Genomic DNA, 8,667 nt, shown 5'->3' on the forward strand with positions numbered 1-8,667 from the left:
TAATTAACGGAGAGACTCGGATAAGGAGAATCCGAGATCCCGATTCAATTGTGGTGTTCGATTCTATAGATGTAATATCAGGAGGATTCGGTGTCCTTATTGGCTAACGAGGTGTCTAGTGTGGGAGGGAAATGGGCGTTGCCCCGCCCATGAAGGGCGAGGGGACGCCGCCCATCGCGCATCCCACGGCGACCCGCGCGCCCGCCACGCCCGAGATTTACCTCTCTCTCTCTCTCTCTCTCTCTCTCTCTCTCTCTCTCTCTCTCTCTCTCTCTCTCTCTCTCTCTCTCTCTCTCTCTCTCTCTCTCTCTCTCTTTCCCTCCCTCTCTCTTTCCCTCCCTCTCCCCCTCCCTTTCTCCCTCCCCCTCGTATAGAATATTGATTCCTTTTTTTATATGCAGTCAATAATTTAGTGACTTTGGTGATAAATCCCCACTAACCAGAGTCCGCCATTCTTTTATGATTGGAGACAACTCTCTACTGAAATAAATACACAAATAAATAAATAGAAAATAAAAAAGCAATAAGATAACTTCTACTTCCCTGCCACCCACCTTAAATTCTTCCTCCTGAGGTGTTTCTATGACCCAGAGCAGTGGGCGGGATACAAGGATGACCCGTCATCCATGAGAAGCTAAGATGGGAGTGGAGAAAGGGTGGTGGAGGGGAGTGGAATGTGTGGAAGTAGGTACATCCCTTTGATTAGGCTACCTCCCTTATAAGGGGGAAAAATCTCTTGGGATATAGATAGCTTCTATGACACCACGCAATATTGTCCCCAAGGATAGAAACGTTGGTTAACACGAAATACTAAAACTCGCCCCCCCCCCTCTTTCTCTCTCTTTAGTGAGAGTAGCGTTATAGAATATCGGCTTTTCAGATTGTGCGACATATTTTCGAACGTGTGAATGACGGAGAAGACAAGTTCTCGGCTGCATATTCGTGAAAGCACGAACAGGCATCGATTTGTTTGATTCTGTGTCTGCGTGCGTGCGTGTGTGTGGTTGTGTGCGTATCTGCCTATTTCTCTTTACCTAATTTCAGTATACACGTGTGTGTGTGTATGTGTGTGTGTGTGTTCGTATATGCATTTACTCTCATTGGTGGGTGCGTGCGTGTGTAATCGTGTATGTATATGCTCCCAATGGTGTGTATGTGTGCGCATGCGTGCGTACGTGCGTGTGTAGTCGTGTATGTGCTGCCATTAGTGTGTGTGCGCATGTGTGCATGCATGTGCATGAACTTTTGCGTATACATGTTTATGCTTGTGTTTGCTATGGTTATTACAAGTAATTACGTATACTTGACAAGCATGTGAACAAACAAACAGGCGCGATTCCATTTGAAGGTCTTTCCGTCCTAATATGAACCCCATTCCCCCTTGTTCCTCTTGAGGATGAATGAACGTCCGCTTTTATCCGAATCCTCGTACGTTCAGGTGATCCTTCTTGTTAATCCGACTCTCGTCTCGCTCCATCTCGCTCCGTCTCGCTCCTCGCACTTCACATCAACTGCAAACTTGGCAAATTTGCCTCTCTTCCTCCTTCGTCACCACTCGCCTTCCATTCCCTTCCCGCTCCGCGTCTTACTCTTGTGGTGTCCGTCGCAAACCTTTTCGTTGTAGAAGGATCTTCTCTCTGTTGATTAGAACAGTCTGGCGGCAGCAAAAATATAAATAAAGTAAAACGCAGCAAATTTTTCAATCGAGGTAGGTAGGATCGAGATGATTTTCTAGCCTCGTCGTGAATAGGGGGTATTCCTCAGTTGAATAATGAAAGCGACTGGCGGCAGATTGAATAAACGATATAAGTAAAACGAAGTAACTGAATAAAAGCTATCTCTCCCATTTCCTCACAGTCCACTGAAAATAATTACAGAGACGAGAAAGAGAGGGAGAGAGAGAGGGTGAGAGATGAGAGAGAGGGTGAGAGACGAGAGAGAAGGAAAGTAGTTCTAAAAATTCCTAATAGGTCAAAAATCTGTTTGGCCTCATTCGCACGATGAATGGCACGAGAGAAAGACAAAGAGGGAGAAGAGTAAAGAGGATTTAATTCTAAAGATTCCAAATAGGAAGAGAATCTGATTCGCTTTATTCACGCACTGAATAGAATAAAGGAGAGAGAGAGAGAGAATATGAGTTCAGGAAATTCCAAAGAAAAGGAGGAGGAGGAGGAAGAGTAGGGGGAGAAAGAGGAGGAAGGGAAGGGAGAAGAAGAGGAGGAAGAAGAAAAGGAAGGAAGGAGGAGGAGGAGAACGAGAATGTGATTTTAAGGCTTTCGACCTTTTTGTCCATTAGCTTCCTGAAGTCGAATTCGTAATTTTGGACGAAAACTGTTCGCCCTTGCTGCTGCCGGCTCTCTTCCCTTGAGGGAGCTCACTCGGCGATCCTATCGTTTATATGTGGCCCTTTGACTACAGGAACGTGTGTTTGTTCTTGATGGAACACATGCGAACACACACATACACACACACACACACACACACACACACACACACACACACACACACACACACACACACACACACACACACACACACACACGACTCGTGACGAGGTGGAAGAGTTCCCGGCCGCCACTATGGCGGTCCGGGTTCGAATCCCGCCCAAGGCTGAAATAATTGCAGTATCGCTGCGCTGCGAGTCGTTACTCCAACTCGTGGGCAGGGAGTTGGTGTGTGTGCATGTAAGGTCACAGTATTACCCATAGATCGGTCATATACGAGCTCTGAGCTGTCATCCTGGAGGGAAATACCTGTCGATCACGAGCCCAACACATGATCCAAGACCATGGTGAATCTCTCTCTCTCTCTCTCTCTCTCTCTCTCTCTCTCTCTCTCTCTCTCACACACACACACACACACACACACACACACACACACACACACACACACACACACACCACACACACACAAACAAACAAACGCGCGTGCGCACGTACACACCACGAGCGTTGCTTCTTTCCCATATATGACAATTAGGTAGATTAGGTAAATACATGAACGCGCACACACACAGGGTGTTTGCCCATTTATATATACGTGTTTTTCTTTGTATAAAGTAATCCTCAAATTATGTTAGTGTGAGCGTGCGTACGTGTGTGTGTGTGCGCGTACGTGTGTGTGTGTGTGTAAGAGAGAGAGTAATGTACCCTGGTAGTGCGATGCGTTCCAACTGAACCTGACACACGCACTGTAGGGTTTCGCCTGTTGGACAGTGTGGGGATCCCCCCCTCCTCTCTCTCTATCTCTCTCTCTCTCTCTCTCTCTCTTTCTCTCTCTTTCTCTCTCTCTCTCTTTCTCTCTCATATATTTCGTAGTATACATTATTGAGTGGATGGAACTACGTGCTTACACACACACACACACGGATTTCATTATTTATTCATTATTATATTTTAGAGAACTAAAGAATATAGTCCGTCTCGTTATTGAAAATGAGTGATAGTGATAAAGTAAATACGGTTCTTGTGCCCATTCGCCACGCAGTTGTTTTTGCTCCTGATTAAGCTGAGTAGCCAAAATACAAATTAGATTCTTCAACACTGGAAAGACTATGAACAAGGATCTCTCGTGAGAATAAGAGCGCTTGGCGACAGCCAGAATATAAATTAATCCTACAACCATGTGTTGGTTTGATTGAGAAAGGGTTTAGTTGGAGGGGAAGTAATATATTTAACTGATGTATTTAACTCCTTCCAGCTATGGTCTCGTTTAGGATTGTTCTATCCCTAACTATGGTTGGGCTTCGATGTCTTTTAATCCGTTTTCAGCTCACTCCGTTTGGTTTCGGGGTTAAATGTGGGCCTCGAGTTTGGTTTAGGGTCGTCGTTGCTGGATGTTAATGTGGTGCCGCGGGGATTGTAGTTGGCCAAGCTTGAAGGAATAGCTGTTGTCGTTGTAGTTGAGGGTTATTTGGTACATGTCACTATCGTTATCATTAACACCATCATCATCATCATCATCATCACAATCACCACCACTCATCGTTATCATCATCATCATCATCATCATCATCATCATCATCACAATCACCACCACTCATCGTCATCATCATCATGAGAACCATCATCATCATCATCATCATCATCATTATATCATCATCATTACCACCACCACCATCATCGTCGTCATCATCATCATTGCCACGATCATCATCATTACCACCATCATCATCATTACTACCATCATCATTACCACCACCATCATCATCATCATCATCATTACCACTATCGTCATCATTACCACCACCATCATCATTACCACCATCGTCATCATTACCACCATCGTCATCACCATTAACATCACAACCATGATCATTATCACCACCATCATCATCATCATCACTATCATCATTATCATTACCACCGTCATCATCATTATCATTATCATCATCATCATTAACACTATAATGATGATGATGATCATCATCATTGCCATCATCACCATCACCTTTATCTTGATCATCATCTCATTAACGCATCGCTATTGATAAACATATTCGCTCTTTCGCTGAACTGTAATGCAGAGGAGGAGGAGGAGGAGAAGAAAGCTCTGCCCCGGTCGGTCGGTCCGTCGGTCGGTTCCTCGGTTCACTAATTAGATTCCTTGGTATCGGCAGCCGATACTAATAACATTTCCTCAACTCGGGGGTGGAGAGAGAAAGAGAGAGAGAGAGAGAGAGAAGGGAGGAGGAAGGAGGGTTGGACCAAAGGAGTAATCTTGAGACGTTCTGCTTTGAAATTGTTTTTGTTTTTTCTTCGTTTAAGTTTTATTGTTGTTATTAGTTATACTTATTTTTTATTTTTTTTATTTTTTTTATTTTTTTTTATTTGTATAATTTTTCTCCAAGTTGGTCTTTGTCCTTAAATATATCAAGTGCTCCCTCTTATGACGAAAGATCTCATCATCGTCCCCCTCTTCCTACTTCTCTTCCTCCTCCGCCTCGCCCTCCTCCTCTCCCTCCTCTTCCTCCTCCTCTCCCTCCTCTTCCTCCTCCTCTCCCTTCTCCTGACAGACCACAAAGCCATCTATATCTTATGCGACGGTGTTACCAGCCCATCCTCGGGAAAGTAGTGAGTGTGTCTGTGTATGTATACATGTATGTATGTGAGTGTGTGTATGTATGGGTGTATGTACATGTGTGTGGAGGCGTTTATTTATGCGTACATAATTGAGTTTATGAATGCTCAAATACATACCTGCTGCTACTTTATATACAACTCTGTATTTAGACACTTATAACAATACCTACACGCAACCGTTGCACTTGTGAACACACACACACACACACACACACACACACACACACACACACACACACACACACACAAAGTACTTTACATATACATATAATTTAACCATCATTGTCATCCCAGAAATTGAATAGAATTACCTGCTGATAAGTTTAATAAATACTTTGATGGTGTAGAAGTTATTACTCTAGACCATGTGGCGTCACATGGGCTGAATAAATCTCCTGGCGTCAGGAAAATAATGACTTTTTTTTTTTTTTTTTTAATAAGGAACCATACAATCAGTCTACGGAGTTAATAGCCAAGATTCACATTATTCGCTGGTCGATTGTCGCTCTGGGTGGGTTTTGGTTGTTTGGGTTCGTTTTCCTTTTGAATGAATAATTAAGAATATGTAATAAGACTTGTTTTTTATATTGGGTTTTTGTGGTGAATGTCTGTCGGGCTTGTGCGCGCGCACGTATGCACACACACACTCATACACACAGTTTGAATACTTTTTATTTTTCTTAATACATGGTTTGCTATATGTGCACATAGCAATGTTTTACTTGTGTTTTTCACATGTTAATTGTAACAATTTCAATGACAGTTGTAATAGTAATAATGATAGATTATAATTGTAATGTCATATTACTAATAATTGTACTATTATTTAGTGATTTCCAAAGTGAACCATGATCTTACGGCTCGAGTGCGAGTGAAAGGAGCTTGGAGTTCGTGAGGGCGAAATCCCCCCGAAGTCTGCGACGTGAGGGTCGCTTCCTCCTTCAGTAGTCAAGGTCGAGACGTCTCTAAGACAGATGACTTGACGGAAGAGCAGGACACATCTTTTCGTCCTGCAACCCACCCCTCTCATCCCCCTCCCTCACCCTCCACCCTCCCATAGAAGTAATCATGTGCGTCCCGAGTTCGAACAGTGACACTTGAACCTCGAGGGCGACCCTCGACCGCCTGCGTTGTGGAGGTCGGTCGGGACGGGTCGAGGTCGAGGGCAGGCGCTATGAACTGCATGGGGCTCTTGTCAGCCTCGAAGGGCAGCGCCACCCTTCCAAGGCCCTCAGACCCTCAGGACACCGACTTGAAGTCCTACTACGCCCGAAGTCCGGACAAGAGCGGCGCCAACTCGTCGTCCTCCTTGAGCACGAAGGGTATGTCCCCCGCCAGCGGACCCATCTCCCCCAGCAGCGCCCAGAGCGGCAGCGGAGGAGGTTATGAGGTCATCGCTCCCGTGCCCCTTCGAAATGGGGAGCCCATCTACGCCTCCGTCGGGCCGCGGACCCCCGTCAGTAGCAGCGTGATGGAGTCGGCCCCGTCGCCGATGACCCCGATCTACGCGACGCCGGGGCCCAAACCAAGGAAGGGCGAGACACTCTTCCTCGACTTTGGCATCGGCGCTCAGGACCTCACCGCTCAGCATGACGACTCGCTAGTTCCTTCGCCGGCGCCTTCGCCGAGTCTCCGCATCACGCCCTACGCCAAGCAGGAGCTCGGGCAGTCCCCAGCGAGGCACCCGACGCCTCTGATGGGGATGCCTTCGTCAGCGTCGCCGGCATCGCAATACATCACAGATTTAATTCACAGCGACGATGATGACGTGGCCTATGAGATGGCCCTGGCAGCTGCCGTGGCTGCCGCCCGGAGGGAGGAGGGCGATGGGGTCTGTGAGCCCCCCATGGACGATGGGGATACAAGTCTTGAAGAGCACATGTTTCGACATGGGGTTGATCAGTTCGTGTACGGATACTACGAAGAGGTGAGCCAACCAGACTATTTTTCAGCTTGTGTGTCTATAAGTACGTATCTGTGTATACATGAATGTATGCTCTCTTGTCTGAGGATGGTCGTGTGTATGGGTAACAGAGGTAGAGAGATATAAGAAAGACAGGAAAGTTCTGTATGCATATATACTCGTGTGTGTGTGCGTGTGTGTGTGTGTTCGTGTGTATGGGTGAGAAAGCGAGAGAGAAACGGGAAAGAAACAAATAGAGGAGAAATCGGTATGTGCATGTTTCCATTTCGTGTGTGTGTGTGTGTGTGTGTGTGTGTGTGTGTGCGTGTGTGTGTGTATGCACACTCGAATAAATGCCTCCGCCTGGATGCACGAGTAAAGCTTAATAATACACTAGATATGTGTTTCCTACGTCTGGTTAGTCAAGTTAATGTGTTTACGCACGCATATTGTATACAGAATCGTTGGCACATGAATACATGGACGCACTCACACACACACACAAACACACGCACACACACACACACACACGCACACACACACACACACACACACACAGTATGAATTTTGTTTCCCGTTCCTCATAACCTCAAGTACGAATATGATGTTATGTCTATATACATAGGTATCGTCCTCTACCTCTGTTGTAATGGGAATATGGGAGAATATGGGAAATGGTTAGAATTGTGAGTAAAAGGGGTTATAGTGGGGAGCAGAATTTTAATGGAGAGTGGAAAGATTGGTTCGATGTAAGGAATTTAAGAGTCAAAACTGCCAACCTCCAGCCACCTTTCCAGACCCCTTTCCAGCACCCCGTTCCAGCACCCAATTCCAGCACACTTTTCCAGACACCTTTTCAGCCCCCTTTGCTGGCCTCCGCCCTGCACCGTTCCACCCCTCCCAGCCCTGCTCCACCCTAAATGACGTGGGCGTGTGACCTTTTGCAGGACCACTCCCCACCCCCACCCCCGCCCACAGCCCGTAAATAGCGGGTGACAAGCCAGCCAGATTTATTTTACTTCCCAGCCTGCCGCTTCCACCCAACGCCCACATCCCATATGCTGACACTAACACGCCAGAACAACGCCCACATGCATGTTACATGCTCGCACACCCATACTCGTATTTGATTTTGTTCTTCGGTTATCACGCCCATAAATTGAGACCTGAAGCTTGCTTACCTCCACACGCCCATAAGCATATCTGCACACCCAAGTGTTTGTTATCATGCCCGGATGCACGTAAGCTTACGAACTCCTACTTTCTATCCAGGTCTCCATGCACGCCCACACACCTACCACACCCTCACGCCCGTGTGTGTAAACTTGCGATCCAGGTTACGCTTACGCCATTGTACGTCTTCTTGTCATCGTCTTTTCTCTTTATTTATTCATATATTTATTTGTTTTTCTTTGTGTGTGTGTTATTTTCGTTACTGTCCTCCTCCTCTTCCTCCTCCTCCTCTCCCTCTTCCTCCTCCTCTCCCTCTTCCTCCTCCTCTCCCTCTTCCTCCTCCTCTCCCTCTTCCTCCTCCTCTCCCTCTTCCTCCTCCTCTCCCTCTTCCTCCTCTTCTCGCTCTTCCTCCTCCTCTCCCTCTTCCTCCTCCTCTCCCTCTTCCTCCTCCTCTCCTCATATTTATGCTCATCCTCATCCATTCGATGTTCACACTCGTAGTTCATATCC

The 8,667-nt window shown here is 46.4% G+C and overlaps 1 protein-coding gene across 25 annotated transcripts in view; it reads left to right on the forward strand.

Moving 5' to 3' along the window:
* Positions 1–8,667, forward strand: part of pyd (zonula occludens-like protein polychaetoid) — a 600,297-nt gene that overhangs the window by 229,323 nt on the left and 362,307 nt on the right. For 2 of the 25 annotated variants that reach the window (XM_076197991.1, XM_076197990.1), the window contains exon 2: positions 5,912–7,008. The exons of the other annotated variants lie outside the window; for them this stretch is intronic. In XM_076197991.1, the coding sequence (XP_076054106.1) occupies positions 6,256–7,008 (753 nt within the window). In that variant the 5' untranslated portion in view covers positions 5,912–6,255. The remainder of the gene's footprint in view (positions 1–5,911; positions 7,009–8,667) is intronic. 25 annotated transcript variants of the gene reach the window in all.

Source organism: Oratosquilla oratoria, chromosome 14, assembly GCF_046742065.1.
Source record: "Oratosquilla oratoria isolate Oo_2021 chromosome 14, ASM4674206v1, whole genome shotgun sequence".
In the NCBI taxonomy this organism is placed as follows: Eukaryota; Metazoa; Arthropoda; class Malacostraca; order Stomatopoda; family Squillidae; genus Oratosquilla; species Oratosquilla oratoria.